At 45.3% G+C, this 16,855-nt stretch overlaps 1 protein-coding gene across 1 annotated transcript in view; it reads right to left on the bottom strand.

Annotated features, from left to right (window-relative positions):
* LOC115473939 (polymerase delta-interacting protein 2-like) overlaps positions 1 to 16,855 on the bottom strand; it is a 55,486-nt gene that overhangs the window by 14,274 nt on the left and 24,357 nt on the right. The window contains exons 4-6 of the mRNA XM_030209144.1: positions 10,807 to 10,903; positions 5,745 to 5,814; positions 5,428 to 5,535 (exon numbers count right to left, since the gene is read on the bottom strand). Of these exons, the coding sequence (XP_030065004.1) occupies positions 5,428 to 5,535; positions 5,745 to 5,814; positions 10,807 to 10,903 (275 nt within the window). The remainder of the gene's footprint in view (positions 1 to 5,427; positions 5,536 to 5,744; positions 5,815 to 10,806; positions 10,904 to 16,855) is intronic.

Here is a 16,855-nt window from a genome sequence, read left to right on the forward strand (position 1 = left end):
CAACCGCACGAGTGGTCGCTCCATTCCAGAGTGGTACGCAAGACCTTCCGAGAGTGGGGCACTCCCTCGGTGGACCTTTTCGTCTCTCAGACCAACCACAAGCTGCCTCTGTTCTGTTCCAGACTACAGGCACACGGCAGACTAGCGTCGGATGCCTTTCTCCTCCATTGGGGGACCGGCCTCCTGTATGCTTATCCTCCCATACCTTTGGTGGGGAAGACCTTACTGAAGCTCAAGCAAGACCACGGCACCATGATTCTGATAGCGCCTTTTTGGTCCCGTCAGATCTGGTTCCCTCTACTTCTGGAGTTGTCCTCCGAAGAACCGTGGAGATTGGAGTGTTTTCCGACTCTCATTTCGCAGAACGACGGAGCGCTTCTGCACCCCAACCTTCAGTCTCTGGCTCTCACGGCCTGGATGTTGAGGGCGTAGACTTTGCTTCGTTGGGTCTGTCGGAGGGTGTCTCCCGCGTCTTGCTTGCCTCTAGGAAGGATTCCACTAAAAAGAGTTACTTTTTCAAATGGAGGAGGTTTGTCGTTTGGTGTGAGAGCAAGGCCCTAGAACCTCGTTCTTGTCCTACACAGAACCTGCTTGAATACCTTCTGCACTTATCAGAGTCTGGCCTCAAGACCAACTCAGTAAGGAATCACCTTAGTGCGATTAGTGCTTACCATCATCGTGTAGAGGGTAAAGCCATCTCTGGAGAGCCTTTAGTCGTCCGATTTATGAGAGGCTTGCTCTTGTCAAGGCCCCCTGTCAAGCCTCCTGCAGTGTCATGGGATCTCAACGTAGTCCTCACCCAGCTGATGAAACCTCCTTTTGAGCCACTGAATTCCTGCCATCTGAAGTACTTGACCTGGAAGGTCATTTTCTTGGTGGCAGTTACTTCAGCTCGTAGAGTCAGTGAGCTTCAAGCCCTGGTAGCTCATACTCCTTATACAAAATTTCATCATAATAGGGTAGTACTCCGCACTCACCCCAAGTTTCTGCCAAAGGTGGTGTCGGAGTTCCATCTTAACCAGTCAATTGTCTTGCCAACATTCTTTCCCAGACCGCATACCCGCCCTGCTGAACGTCAGTTGCACACACTGGACTGCAAGCGAGCTTTGGCCTTCTATCTGGAGCGGACACAGCCCCACAGACAGTCCGCCCAATTGTTTATTTCCTTCGACCCCAATAGGAAAGGGGTCGCTGTCGGGAAACACACCATCTCCAATTGGCTAGCAGATTGCATTTCCTTCACTTACGCCCAGGCTGGGCTGACTCTTGAGGGTCATGTCACGGCTCATAGTGTCAGAGCCATGGCAGCGTCGGTGGCCCACTTGAAGTCAGCCACTATTGAAGAGATTTGCAAAGCTGTGACGTGGTCATCTGTCCACACATTCACATCTCATTACTGCCTGCAGCAGGATACCCGGCGCGACAGTCGGTTCGGGCAGTTGGTGCTGCAGAATCTGTTTGGGGTTTAAATCTAACTCCACCCTCCAGGACCCGAATTTATTCTGGTCAGGCTGCACTCTCAGTTAGTTGTTCTTCGTAGGTCAATTTCTGTTATACCCTCGCCGTTGCGAGGTTCAATTGACCTGGGTTCTTGTTTTGAGTGAGCCTGAGAGCTAGGGATACCCCAGTCGTGAGAACAAGCAGCCTGCTTGTCCTCGGAGAAAGCGAATGATACATACCTGTAGCAGGTGTTCTCCGAGGACAGCAGGCTGATTGTTCTCACCTACCCTCCCTCCTCCCCTTGGAGTTGCGTTTTACTCATTAATTTGCTTGTCATTCAACTAAGCGGGAACGGTCGCGCACGGGCGGGAAGACGGCCGCGCATGCGCTGTGGGCGTGCCCTGCGTGCGGGACCACCCGCAAAGTTTTGTTCCGGTTGGTGGGGGCTGCCGTGGACGTCAACCCAGTCGTGAGAACAATCAGCCTTCTGTCCTCGGAGAACACCTGCTACAGGTACGTATCATTCGCTATCTGGCACATCAAGTCTGCCCAGTTTTCCTGTTCACCCTGCTAAAAATACCTCTCAGCTGGCAGCCACAGAGTCTGACCGCCTGCAAGATTTTAACTTATTCGGAAAAGTACTTTTTCATCTTCCTGCTTTGCGTTTAAACATACAAGATCTCAACTTAGGCATGAGAAATTAATAGGGATCTGTCATCATCTTGAACATAAATATCTAGCCTCCTAGGTCCCCTGTGTAGCCTGCCAGACAGGCCAGGCTATGTGAGCATGTGTGTTTATATTAGGACTTTTGATTAATTACAGAACTTGCAGACTGCTGGACAGACTAATGGCTAATTCTATAAATTACAGTTTGCCAGACATTAACTTGGTAAGGGTCAACGGTAAGAGTCATATTTGATATACTGCCTTTCTGTGTTACCACCAAAGCAATTTGCATGTTTACATGTTATATACAGGTACTTTCTCTCCCTCTAGTGGACTCAATCTTAAATTTTGTATTTAGTCCTAGTGGTAACATTCATATGGCTTCTAATATTTTGTATTAACAGGGATCTAAATCAACCATAAACCAAAACTCTCTATTTCCTCTTCTTCTGACAGCTAAGAAAAGATGTCTATCCCAGCAAACACTGCATCCATTCTTAAATTTACAAAGTATAAAGCATGGAAGGGCCTAATCTCCTAATCTCTCTACTCTCCCAATCCCAACATACACTGATTTTAAATCCACTTTTACCTCCACTCACAGCTATGCATGTGCGTGTGTGTGTGTGGGGGGGGGGGGGTCCTATTCCTCATCATCCTTCTAATGTAATACAATATGAGTATATTTTGTTCCTCTAGACGATTACATAAAACAAAAACCACAAATCAAAACCATTAAAAAACAAACAGCATCAAGCAGTAGAATAGTCAGGAATTTTTGGCAGGGGGGTGCTTCTGCATTTTCCTCCCTTCTCCCTCTTGCCACATCTCTCCCTTCTCTTCCCAGCAAAGATCTGACAATTCCCTCCTTTCGGCCGCTCCTCCCCTCTACCATACCTTCTAGTCTTCGTTCAGGCAATGGCACTCCTGCACTAGAGCTCTCTGAGAAGTCCCGCCCTTCAGAAAACAGGAAGTGGCGGGACAGTTAAGAGAAAGCCCCAGGGAAGACTGGAAGTGATTTTAAAGCACAGGAGAGAGGGTATTGCAGATCTTTGTGAGGCTGGGAAGGGAGACATGGGCAGGAGGGAGGGGCTGTCAAGGAATGTGTACGCAACACACACACAACTTGATTGGATACACCACTGGCATCAAGATATATACCAAAAACAATATAAAATAAATATCCCATATGCACATCTAACAACCACCATCTCAGAGCCATTCCGCAGTCCCTACTGTGCAGCTGCACACACCCTCCAATTGCCTATGTATCTGCAAAAGCCAACATAAAAAAATAAATCTTTAAATTCCATCCTCAAATACTAAATAACATTCCACAACAAGGGTGCCAGGAATTTTTTTTTTTAATGATTATTGTCTTGTAGAATCCAGTCTTGCCCTTGACAAGGATGGGATGACCAGATGATTTGGTCCAAGATATAGGGGATCAAAAGATTTGCCAGAAAATGTGCAAACAGGAGTAAAAAAACAAGATTTTAAACTTCATCCAAAAACAGGGAACCAATGAACCTCTTTAAAAATGGTGTCACATTGTGGGGTAGGGGAGATTAAGATGGGGCTAGTTGGATGCAGTTTTACTGTTAAGTTGGAAGGGGGAGGTGTAAGTGTACAATGTCCTCCTGTTTTTACTTTTTTGACTATTTATTGATTGTTAACTCTTTAAAGTACTTTGAAAGTTGGGTAATATAATACAGTATTGGAGCATTATTAAGTTGACAATAACTTCTGGTTGCTCATTCTAACATGGAGGGAGGGGGGAGGAATTAGGGAGGGTATTAACGCTTATGTATAAGAAGTATATTATCTCTGAAATTTATATATAGCTGTCTGAAGTGATTTGCTATTGTTTTTCACTTAACTGCGCTGTACAGCTTGTTATTTTATTTCTTAATAAAAAAGTTTCAACATGATCTCGGTCCACAAAATTCTTAGTGCCATAAAGCAGGCTCCCCTGGCGAAATCACCTGGGCCAGATGGCATGAGTGCAGAGTTTTACAAAATGTTACAAGAGTATGCTTCTTTGCCTTTGGCGGCCAAGTATGGACAGGTTTGTCAGGCTGCTGCATTTTCGCCACATGCCTGTTGTTCCATCAGTGTGGTTCTGCCTAAGCCAGGTCGCGATCCCACATCAGTGGAGTCGTATCGCCCTATCTCATTACTGATTTTGAGATTAAGCCTATGGCTAAGATCCTAGCTACTAGGTTGGCAGACATCTTGCCTCGGCTTATACACTCTGATCAGGTGGGCTTTGTGAAGTGTCGGCAAGCAGTCTGGAATGTTTGCAGGGTCATGGCACTGAGAAAATTCCTGTTTTAGTAGTCAGTCTGGATGCCCATAAAGCTTTTGATAGTGTCCATTGGGACTGTTTGTTTCTTTTAGTGGATAAATATGGTATGGGTGGTCCTTTCTTGGACATGATAAAAATTCTGTATACTAATCCTCTGTCAGCAGTGCTGATCAATGGCGGGATCTGAGTACTTTTCTTTGGCACAAGATACTCATCAAGGGTGCACTTTGTCGCTGTTATTGTTTGTGCTGGCTCTGGAACCCTTGTTGATAGCATTATGGGCAGATCAGGGGGTGTAAGGCTTATAAATTGGCGAGGTGGAGATGAAGTGTATGGTGTTTGCAGATGATATGTTATTTGTTCTAACTCATCCTAAGCCCTTTCTTTTGCAGCTTTTATGTTGAGTGGTGAACATGGGAGGGTTTCTGGCTTGCGTCTTAACCTTGATAAGTCGGAAGCTATGGCTATAGAGGGGTACTAATAGAGGGAGTGGGGAGTAAACTTTCCCTTGCAGAAGGTGCCATCCAAATTGAAATATCTGGGGGACTTACTTACCAGCCAGGTGATGGATGCAAATAAGGCTAATTAAACTGTGTTGCTTAAAAAAAAATTGTTTGGATGTTCTAGCTCTTTGGACTTCATTGCCATTGTTCCTTAGTGGGTGTATTATGTTATATAAAATGGTCTTATTTCCCAAATGGTTGTTTGTCTTATTTCCCAAATGTAACATTGTTGGGCAGGGAAATGCTTAATGAATCTGTATGTAACTTACTTGGCACTCATATTTGGAAAAGCGAATATTGAATCCAAAATCCAAATTAACCAACGTAGATTTGCCCCTGAGGAGAAGATCTGGAGATGGAATCCAGGGTAAAGTCACCTTTACAAGTCATTAATAACCGTTTCTACTCATCGGTGCTCCAGCAGAGCTACAAAAGGAAATAAGGGATACAGGCACTTCATGATACCCAGACGGAATAGTGATGCACCTTCATCTGCAAGTTTCTTACCTTTCTCAGGGCTGTGCATGAAGAAGCGTTGAAAAAGATCATGGCGTATCGGAAGGGGGTCAGAGGAAGTGTAAGGGAGCACGTCTTCATGTCCCACATAATCCAGACCTGCAGTGGATAGGGAAGAGGGAATGAAGCAGAAGACAAGTGGGAGGTTAAGATGGAGAAAGAGTGGAAAGAAGCACAAGAACAAGACAGAAAAGAGAAAGAACAAGGAAACAGTATAAGTGACAGTGCTCGACTGCAAGATGAACAAAGAAAAATAGGAAGTAGGCACAGAACCTATTAGCATTAATAGGGTGGAGACCTCGTCTTACCCGGGATGGCATACAGAGCCTGACTGTCATCATGGCTGGCAAGGAACGTCACAGCCTCAGTTTGTGCTCTCTACAGACAAGAGACCAAAGTATAAAAACTTAGTATGTGAAGATGGAAGGGAACTTCTCCATGAAAGCAAGAGCAACAGGAGCAAAGAATCTGGGGATGGTAAGGAGAGGTCTCGGGGCAGGGGGAGCATGTGAGGATTGTTCTGCCCCCACTGTTGTGTGTGCATGCTTAGAGTTTGTATTGGACAGACATACAATAGCTAATGTAACATACTTCCTACTTTGGTTTAAACTTTACTCCTACAGGTTAAAATGTTGCATGTGATCTATCCAGTCTCTTTGAGACCTGCTTTGCTTATACCTCAGCCAGGTGTAACCTTTGACCCTATTTGTCAATTCCAGAACCCTATCCTTTTGGGAAGTCCTCTACATCCCTCCCCCTTGCAGAAAATCTCCTTCTTGGCTCAGTTCTATAGGCAAGGTATCAGGAGCCTCCTCTCCCCCCTTACTGCATGTCTATCATTTCACCAGATCTACATTCAGCAACTCAATATTCATCACTTCAGATTCATCCTGCATTTACCCCCACAGCAGTCGAGCAGCTACAGAAGAACAATTCAGACAGACTCTACCTGCTACTTTTGTTTCAGTTTCCTGCTTGCAGTAAGTCACTTTTTCAGGTATATCAGAAGCAGAAAGTCTGTAAGGGAATCCGTGGGACCATTAGATCATGAAGGAGCAAAAGGGGCCCTCAGGGAGGACAAGGCCATAGCAGAGAGACTGAATGAATTCTTTGTCTCATCTTTACAGAAGACGCAAAAGATCTACCTACGCCAGAAAGGGTTTTCAAGGATGATGATGCGGAGGAGCCGAAAGAAATCTCTGTGAACCTGGAAGACTTACTGAGCCACATCGACAACTTAAAAGGGTAGTAAATCACCTAGACTGACTAGCATGCACCCTAGGGTACTGAAAGAACTCAAATATGAAATATGCTGATTTGCTGTTAGTGATCTGCAACCTGTCATTAAAATCATCCATAGAATCTGAAGGTTGGAGGGTAGCCAATGTAATGCCTATTTTTTAAAAGGGTTCCAGGGGTGATCCGGGAAATTACAGACCGGCAAGCCTGACTTCGGGCAAAATAGTGGAAACTATTATAAAGAATAAAATTACAGAACACAGAGACAAACATGATTTAATGGGACAGAGTCAGCATGGGTTCAGCCAAGGGAAGTTTTGCCTCACCAATTTGCTTCATTTCTTTGAAACATGTCGATAAAGGTGAGACGGTTAACATAGTGTATCTAGATTTTCAGAAACCTTTTGATAAAGTTCCTCATGAGAGATTCCTAAGAAAATAAAAAGTCATGGGATAGGAGGCAATGTTCTGTTATGGATTAGGAATTGGTTACTGGACAGAAAACAGAGGGTAGGGTTAAGTAGCCATTCTTCTCAGTGGAGGAGGGTGAATATGGAGTGCACCAGGGATCTGTACTGGACCAGTGCTATTTAACATATTTATAAATGATCTGGAAATCAGAACAAGCGAGGTAATTAAATTTTGCAGATGACACAAAGCTATTCAAAGTTGTTAAAACACATACAGACTGTGAAAAATTGCAGAAGACTAAAGGAAATTGGAAGACCAGGTACCCAAATGGCAGAAGAAAATTAATGTGGACAAATGCAAAGTGATGCACATTGGGAAGAATAATCCAAATCAAAGTTACTTAAAGTTAGGCTCCCCCTTAGGAGTCAGCACCCAAGAAAAAGATCTAGGTGTCATTGTAGACAATATGCTGAAATCTTCTGCCCAGTGTGTGATTGTGGCCAAAAAAACAAACAGGAATTATTAGGAAACGGATGGTAAACAAGACCAAGAATACTAAAATGCTTCCATATCACTCCATGGTGTGACCTCACCTTGAGTACTGCGTTCAATTCTGGCTGCCGTATCTCAAAAAAGATAGTGCAGAATTAGAAAAGGTTCAAAGAAGAGCAACCAATATTATAAAGGGGATGGAACTCCTCCTATATAAGGAAAGGCTAAAGAGGTTAGGGCTCTTCAGCTTGGAAAAGAGATGGCTGAGGGGAGATATGATTGACATCTACAAAATCGAGTGGTGTAGAACAGGTAAAAGTGAAAAGTACAAAGACTAGGGGACACTCAATGAAGTTACATGGAAATACTTTTAAAACAAATAGGAAGAAATATTTTTTCACTCAATGAATATTTAAGCTCTGGAACTTGTTGCCAGAGGATGCGGTAACAGCAGTTAGCGTATCTGGATTTAAAAAGATTTGGACAACTTCCTGGAGGAAAGGTCCAGTCTGTTACTGAGATAGACATGGGGAAGCCACTGCTTGCCCTGGGATTGGTAGCATGGAATGCTGCTACTATCTGGGTTTCTGCCAGGTACTTTTGACCTGGCTTGGTCACTGTTGGAAACAGGATACTGGGCTAGATGGACCATTGGTCTGACCTTGTATGGCTATTCTTATGTTCTTAACTGTGTATTTTAAATAGTTAGAAACTAGAGATTGAGTCTCCTCTGTGAATGTTGAACTAGTTTAATTAACTGTTGAATACTCAACAAGGAGGTCTATGAAGACATCGTAGGGACGTGTCTACAAAGAGTGATGTGAGAAAGATACTGAGGTGCATAGCAAAGGCAATGAGGTCTGTGGAAAGTAAGGGGGAGAAGTCCCAGGGTGTAAAGCAGCAGGTGATCTGTGGAGAGTGAAGCATGATGAATCTTCAGGTCATCTGTGGAGTTTAAAGTGTGGATAAGGTCCCAAATTGTTGTTTTTGGTGATGGTGGTGGGGTAAGTGAAGTGGTACAAGAGTCTGAAAGGTAGCTGGAGAAATGTAGTAGGATAGAGAGGGCACAGCTGAGAACTATGGGTCATAGCCTATGAAGTGTTATTGTATTTATGCTTATTTGGTCATTTTCTATTATCATATGCTGTTAATAAAATTGTAAGTTTTGTGTCAACATGTACACTGCCTTGGGCGTCTCTCTCTTCATAAAAGGCAGTTAATAAATCCCAGATAAATAAATGATAGAGCATGGATGGCAATAGGTGTTAGGTTTGTATATAATAGGAAATTTAGGACAAGGGATCCTGATTGAAGCCTCTGAACTGGACCTTAATATTTCTTCTAAGTGAGCTGAGAGAAATATTCCAGCCATCTCTGCAAGTAAAGATCATGTACCAGGAGGAGGTGCATAATAAGCTACACTCCTGCTATCAGTGGGAAAAGGTGGGATACAAATGTGATAAATAATTAAATGTACTGGCCTTGAACAACACTGGCTTCCACTCAAGGAACGCGTCACTTTTAAAGTATGCACATTAGTCCACAAAATCATTCACGGCGAAGCCCCAGCCTACATGTCTGATTTAATAGACTTACCACCCAGAAACGCCAAAAGATCATCCCGAACTTTCCTCAACCTCCACTTCCCTAATTGCAAGGGCCTGAAATACAAGACGCTACACGCGTCAACTTTTTCTCACATGAGCACGCAGTTTTGGAATACACTGCCGCGCAACTTAAGAACAATCCACGAGCAAGCTTCCTTCCGCAAATTATTGAAGACCCATCTTTTTGAAAAAATTTACGGAAAGAGCCAAAACACATAAAGATCACACTCACTGTTCATTAATGCATCATACATCCACTTCTGACCTCTCATCCCCCGTAATCTCACATCACTCATACCTTTACTCACAGAAATATGTATACCATATGTCTTCGTGCCTTAATATTGCCCTTTAAGCTTCCCATTGTCTCCTTCCAATGTTTCAATGTTTATGTTCCATTGTTATATTCCTTAACGATACTTCGATTGTCTCACATAACTCTGCACAATGTAATCCATAACCAAGTTGTAACAAATTGTATTTCCATTATTCATATCATATTGTAAGCCACACTGAGCTTACAGGTGGGAAAATGTGGGATACAAATGCAATAAATAAATAAAACAACAGATACTGCGACCATGATCAGGTCACACCATTCTGTCTCTAAGATCTGAACCAAAGTGCCAGCAAGGCACTGCATCTACCTTTACCTGTCTACAGCCAATGACATGCAAAAGACATTACTGCCTATGGACACAAACATGATACAATAAGAGATTTCCAGGATACCAGACAGCTGAAGATCTCCAACTGAGGAACCAGAAAGATGTGCCATTGAGGAAACGACCCCAGCCAAGAGGAAGAAGCAGAGGATCTTGCTCTAGGCCACGGTGAGAGGCTTCCAATCAGAGAGGGGAAGGGAGAGAGACATTTTTACTGGGGATAGGTATATGCATTACGTGATAAGCATGGGATAAATTGAATCCCTTATTGTTGTGAAATTTATGATTATTTCAATTAATAAGCCAGAGAGTGTTTATCACCAAGCGAAATAAAGAGAAATGTTTTTATCTCTCTCATGTATGTATGTGTACAAGTTGCAATATCTACTTTATCCCTACACACAATAATTCAGTTTTTACTAGTGCACTAACACTAATGTACTGCCCTCATACATAATTTTCCCTAACAGAAGCCCCGGGACAGGAGAAGAGTTGTCTGAAGGCCTTGTGTTAGGGATCTGCAGGGATGTCTGAACAATGAGGCAGGAGAAGCTCAGGAACAGCATCATACCTGGGGTACTCAATAAGTTACACACATTAGGAGGCCTGGAAAAGACTTCCAGTGGAGATTATAAGCTCCAAGACATTAGCAGAGATCAAGTGTACAGACACATAGGAATCTTACTAGTGGAACAAGGGTATGACAACAAAACTATTTAAAACCTCTAATGCAGCAGGCAGTTATCAATGGCAGGGGGACAAAACAGTCCTTTCTTGACAAATTTTAGGTTTTTATGTATACATTTTAGCTACATCAATGCCTGTCAGACATCACTTGTTCATACTGGATGTGACATGTATCATGCATCCATGCACAATAAATCAGATCACATGCTTAAAGTATCATACATACCCACCAATGGCATGCCAAGCAAATTGTACAAGGCTTTACTCACAATGTGAGGGCAGTCGCGGGCATCCACCAGGACCTGATAATAGGGATGAGTTCGCCCCTTCAACTCTTTACTGCCTGGAATCTCAGGTTTCTCAGAGCTGAAAGAGGGAAGGTGGAGCATGAGCAAGTTATCCAGAATCTGATGTTTCTCCAAGGACTATAAAGACAAGTTCAGGGAAGATGCCAGTCTGTGTTGAGTATACTGGTATGTACATGGTAGTATAAAGTACAAGATGATGCCAAAAGGTCAAATTCACATTACCTCACTAAAAATGAAGAATCCTTCACTTTTCACAAAACAACATACAATAATCATCCCAGAGCCTACTGGCCAGTGTCTGTCTATGCTTTACTATAATCCCCCACTCTAATCACAGGTCAGTGTTGGGTTATTCAACAAGTTTTGTTTTCCTTTTATTAATGCAATAAAAAAAAAAAAAAACAATGTGCATAAACAGAGATGAATACTTAAACTGAAATAGGTCTATGGCGACATCAGCTCTTCCCTCAAGATGACTGATGGGAGTTAATGGGGGACAGAGTATGTACAGTTAATCAGATAGATATAGGAAGCTTGGCAACATCCAATTAAAGAGTTATGTGGATGCAGAGTTATAGTCAGCCTCTATATCTAATATATGTAACATGCACCTATTTTAAGATATAGCAAAGATACTTACCTGTAGCAGGTATTCTTCCCAGGACAGCAGGCTTTATATTCTCACAAGTGGACAACGCTGATCTGCATTGCCCGGTCCGGAATTTACCAAAGCTAAATGAGAGCTTCGTGGAATGCGAGCCACACTCCACCACGCATGCACAAGTGCCTCTCCGGCTGTCGCACAAACGCAGTCTCCTCAGTTTAATACTATAGCAAAAAAAAAAGTAAAAATAAAAAAAGGACACAACCCAAGGGGTGGTGGTAGGGATTGTGAGAATATAAAGCTTGATGTCCTTGGAGAATACCAGGCTTCTCTATTCTCTCAAGTGGGGAATCCCTAGCATCCAGGCTCACCAAAAACAACAAACATTGGTCAACTGGCCCTCACAACAGTGAGGACATAACACAGATTAACCTGAATGAGAGTGGAGCCTGGAACAGAATAAAATGGGCCTAGGAGGGTGGAGTTGGATTCTAGACCCCAAACAGATTCTGCAACACTGTCTGCCCGAACCAACTGTCACGTTGGGCATCCTGCTCAAGGCAGTAGTGTGATGTGAATGTGTGGACTGAAGACTACGTCGCAGCCTTGCAAATTTCTTCAATGGAGGCTGACCTCAAATGAACTACCGACACAGCCATGGCTCTGACATTATGAGCAGCGACATGACCCTCCAAGGCCAGCCCAGCCTGGGCGTAAGCGAAGGAAATGCAATCTGTCAGCCAAATTGAAATGGGGCATTTCCCAATGGCGACTTCCATCTTGTTGGGATCAAAAGAAACAAAAAGCCGTGCGGATTGTCTGTGGGTCCTTGCCCATGTAGTAGGCCAATGCGCTCATCCAAGGTGTGCAAGCTGCTTTCGCCAGGATGGGCAAGACAAACGACTGGATCAGATGGAACTCAGACACCAGCTTGGGCAGGAACTTAGGGTGTGTGGAGGATTACTCTGTTGTGATGACTTAATATATGGTGCATCCACCACTAAGGCCGGAAGCTCACTGACCCTACAAGCTGAAGTAACAGCCACCAAGAAAATGACCTTCCAGGTCAAGTACTTCAAATGGCAGGAGTTCAGTGGCTCACAAGGAGCTTTCATCAGCTGGCTGAGAACAACACTGAGATCCCATGCCACTGGTGGAGGTTTGGCAGGGGGCTTTGACAAAAGCAAACCTCTCATGAAGCAAACAACTAGAGTCTGTCCAAAGCTGGGCTTACCTTCTACACATTGATGATAAGCACTAATTGCACTAAGGTGAACCCTTACGGAGTTGGTCTTGAGACTAGACTCTGATAGGTGTCCAGGGTATTCAAGCAGGGTCTGTGTAGGGCAAGCAAGGGGATCTAGGGCCTTGCTCTCACACCAGATGGCAAATCTCCTCCATTTAAAAGAGTAACACTTCTTAGTGGAATCTTTCCTGGAAGCCAGCAAGACTCGGAAGACACCCTCAGAAAGACCCAAGGAAGCGAATTCTAGGCTCTCAACATCCAAGCTATGAGAGCCAGAGACTGGAGGTTGGGATGTAGAAGTGACCCCTTGTTCTGAGTAATGAGGGTTGGAAAACACTCCAATCTCCACAGTTCTTTGAAGCATAATTCCAGAAGAGGGAACCATATCTGCCACGGCCAGTATGGCACAATCAGAATCATGGTTCCACGGTCTTGCTCAAGTTTCAACATAGGTATTGGAGGATACACGTACAGAAGACCTGTCCAATTGAGGAGGAAGGCATATGACACTAATCTATCGTGGGCTTGAAGCTTGGAACAGAATCAAGGGACCTTGTGGTTGATCCGAGTGGCAAAAAGATCCACCGAGGGGGTGCCCCATGCTCAGAAGATCTTGAGGGCTATGCACATATCGAGACACCACTTGTGAGGCTGCCATTATCCTGCTCAGTCTGTCAGCCAGGGTATTGTTTTTGACCACCATATAAGTGGCTCGAAGGAGCATGCCATGTTTACAAGCCCAATGCCACATCTGGATACCCTCCTGACACAGAGGGCATGATCCAGTGCCCCCCTGCTTGTTGGTGTAATACATTGCAACCTGTTTGTCTGGTTGGATGAGAACAATTTGGTGAAATAGCTGATCCCTGAAAGCCTTTAGGGTGTTCCAGATCGTCCAAAGCTCCAGGAGGTTGATCTGAAGATTCGTTTCCTGGGAGGACCAAGCACCTTGAGTGTGACGCCCATCTTCATGATCTCCCCATCCCAGGAGAGATGCATCCATCATCAGCAGCTGAGGAATTTGAAATGTAAGTCTCAGAGTCAAATTGGATCAAATGGTCCACCACTGAAGAGAGCGTACAAGCTCTGGGGACACTTGGATGACATCTTCTAGACTCCCCACAGCTTGAAACCACTGAGAAGCCAAGGTCCATTGAGCCAATCTCATGTGAAGACTTGTCATGGGTGTAACTTACACTGTGGAAGCCATGTGGCCCAACAATCTCAACATCTGCCGAGCTGTGACCCGCTGAAAGGCATGAAACTTGGACATGACTGAAACAAGACTGTCTACACGCGTCTCCGGGAGGTAGGCTCAAACCCTCTGTGTGTTGATTAGGGTGAAGATGGGACTTGGGGTAATTTAAAATGAAGCCAAGTAGCTTGAGCACCCGAATAGTCAATCCACATGGACTCTAAAGCACCATCCTCCGAGGTGCTCTTCACCAGCCAATCATCAAGATATGGGAACACATAGAGGCATATTTTCAAAGCACTTTGGGAGGCTAAGTTCCATAGGTTTCTATGGAACTTTGGGTGGCTAAGTGCTTTGAAAATGAGCCCCATGGACTCCCAGTCTATGTAGCGATGCTGCAACTACAGCTAGACACTTAGTGAAGATCCTGGGAGCTGACACGAGGCCAAAAGGCAACATGCGGTACTGAAAGTGATATGTTCCCAGCCAAAATCAGATACTTCCAGTGGGCTGGGAAGTATAGGGATGCAAGTATATGCATCCTTTAAGTCCAGAGAGCATAGTCAATCGTTTTCCTGAATCATTGGGAGAAGGGTGCCCAGGAAAACCATCCTGAACATTTCTCGGACTAGGAATCTATTCAGGGCCCTCAGGTCTAGGATGGGACGCATCCCCCGTGTCTTCTTCTGCACAAGGAAGTACCTAGAATAGAATCCCTGCCCTTCTTCCCCTGGTGGAACATGTTCAATTGCATGGGCCTTCAGAAGGGCAGAGAGTTCCTCTGCAAGTACCTGCCTGTGATGAAAGCTGAATGAATGAGCTCTCGGTGGGCAATTTGGAGGTTTGAGATACCAATTGAGGGAGTATCCGAGATGGACTATTTGAAGAACCCACCTGTCAGAGGTGAAAAAATTCTGCCTCCCCCCCCCTCGCCCCGACCAGCAAGTCATCCAGGATGGACACTTTGTCTCCAGCAGAGCGTAGCTGCAGCAAGTCAAAATCTCATCCCTTACTTTGCCTGGGGAGCAACAGGGCCTTAGGCACATGCTGTTGACATGAACAAATGCACTGTGGTTGAGCCTGAGTAGGCTGGTGAGCCGAAGCATTGTACCTACATCTAGGATTGTAATAGGAACTCCTCTTTGGCTTGCCAAAAGTCCTCCCAGCTGAGGAGGTTGATACAGAAGGCACCCAGGGGAGACAGAAGAGATGGAATCAGTGTGTTTTTGATTTGGTCAGCGACCTCTTCGAACTTCTCTCCAAAAAAGGTTATCCTCCTGGCAAGGGGAATCTGCCATCCTCTGCTGAACAGAATGTTCCAAGTCAGAAACATGCAGACATGAGAGTCTGCACATTGCTATATTTGGAGCAGAGATCCTGGATGCCACATCAAAAGTGTCGTAAGTGCCCCTGGTCAAGAACTTTGACACACCTTCTGCTGATTGACCAACTGACGAAAAGGCTCGGCCTGCTCCGGAGGGAGCGTGTCAACCAAATCAGACAGCTGACGCACCAAGTTTTGCAAGTAAACACTCAAACAGCTGGTAAGATTGTATACGGGAAATGAGCACTGAAGCCTGGTACATCTTCCTCCCAAAAGAATCCAGGGTTCTAGCTTCTCTGCCTGGGGGGCACAGAGGCATAGTCCCTGGAACTCCTGGCTCTTTTGAGAGCGGATTCAACCATCATGGAATTGTGAGGCAACTGAAGTCTATCAAAACCAGGTGCACCATGGAGCCAACACTGGTTGTCAATCTTTTTGAACATGACAGGGACCAACAGTGGAGACTCCCAGTTCCCGACAAGAACTTCCTTGAGTACCTTGTGGAGAGGTGCAGTCACAGCCTACTTAGGAGATGTGTAGTCCAGGACCTCAAGCATCTTGGTCCTGAGCTCATCATCCACTTCCAAAGGAAATGGAATGGCATCAGTCATTTCCTTTACAAAAGATGGAAATGAAAGGCTCTCCGGAGGAGACTTTCTCCTTTCAGGTGGAGAGGAGGGTTCAGAGGGAATCCCATAAGACTCATCTGAGGAAACATACCTGGGATCCTTCTCTGAATCCTATAAGAGCTCCTCTTCGGTGTCAGACAGTATCTCCCGATGGAATTGTCGAGACCAAACCTGCCTCGGTGCCGAGGAACCATGCCCTCGAGAGCGGCGTTCAGAAATCAACTCCCATCTCGACTCCAGCGAAGCTTCCTCCAACAACATCGAGGGAGTGCCGGCTTGGGTGGCAGCTGACACCGGGGCCTCAAGCGGCGTCGGAGTCCACACCGCAGGCTGAGGGCTAGGAGGGGCCGCAATGGGAGGCAGGGTAGGCGCAAGCACCTCGATGCCAATGCACACTGTTGCATACAGCCATCCAACAGCTCAGGCAGCAAGGCCCAGATGAGCTCAAAAAGGGCCGACTCCGGGAAAAAAGCTGGGGTGCCAGCTGAGGTGCAGGTTGCAGAATCACTGGGGTCGACACGGGAGCTGGATCTCAATTACTAGGAGACAGGCGCATCAGAACCCCTGTACGGAAGGAGAGCAGCCCTCCTGGCGACGACGATTTTTGGGTGCTGAATCCTTCGATGCCCTGGAGCTCCCGGCACCATGTGTCAAGGGTAACCAATGACGATGCTTCTTGGCCTTTGCCCGAAGCATGTCACAAAGGCTCCTCGGTGCAGTCAAGGATGACGTCAACTTCTCACATCACCTCAGGGTCGGGTCCAACGATGGACAGTCCAGGGGGCCCTGCACAGCAGGAGGCCTCGAGGCAGGTGGAGACCCACTAGGTGCTTCACTGCTCCCAGTGTCTATGGGTCTAGTAGCAGCCATGCTTACCGACTCTCCCAATGCGATGCTCGATGTCAACACCTCCGTTCCCGATGTCGAGGAACCAGACTTAGCTCCAAAAATCCTCTCTCGTTGAGCCTCTCTGAAAAGCTGGGTCCTCTTCTTCATGCGAAGACAGAGAACA

This window comes from Microcaecilia unicolor, chromosome 7 (assembly GCF_901765095.1).
Source record: "Microcaecilia unicolor chromosome 7, aMicUni1.1, whole genome shotgun sequence".
In the NCBI taxonomy this organism is placed as follows: Eukaryota; Metazoa; Chordata; class Amphibia; order Gymnophiona; family Siphonopidae; genus Microcaecilia; species Microcaecilia unicolor.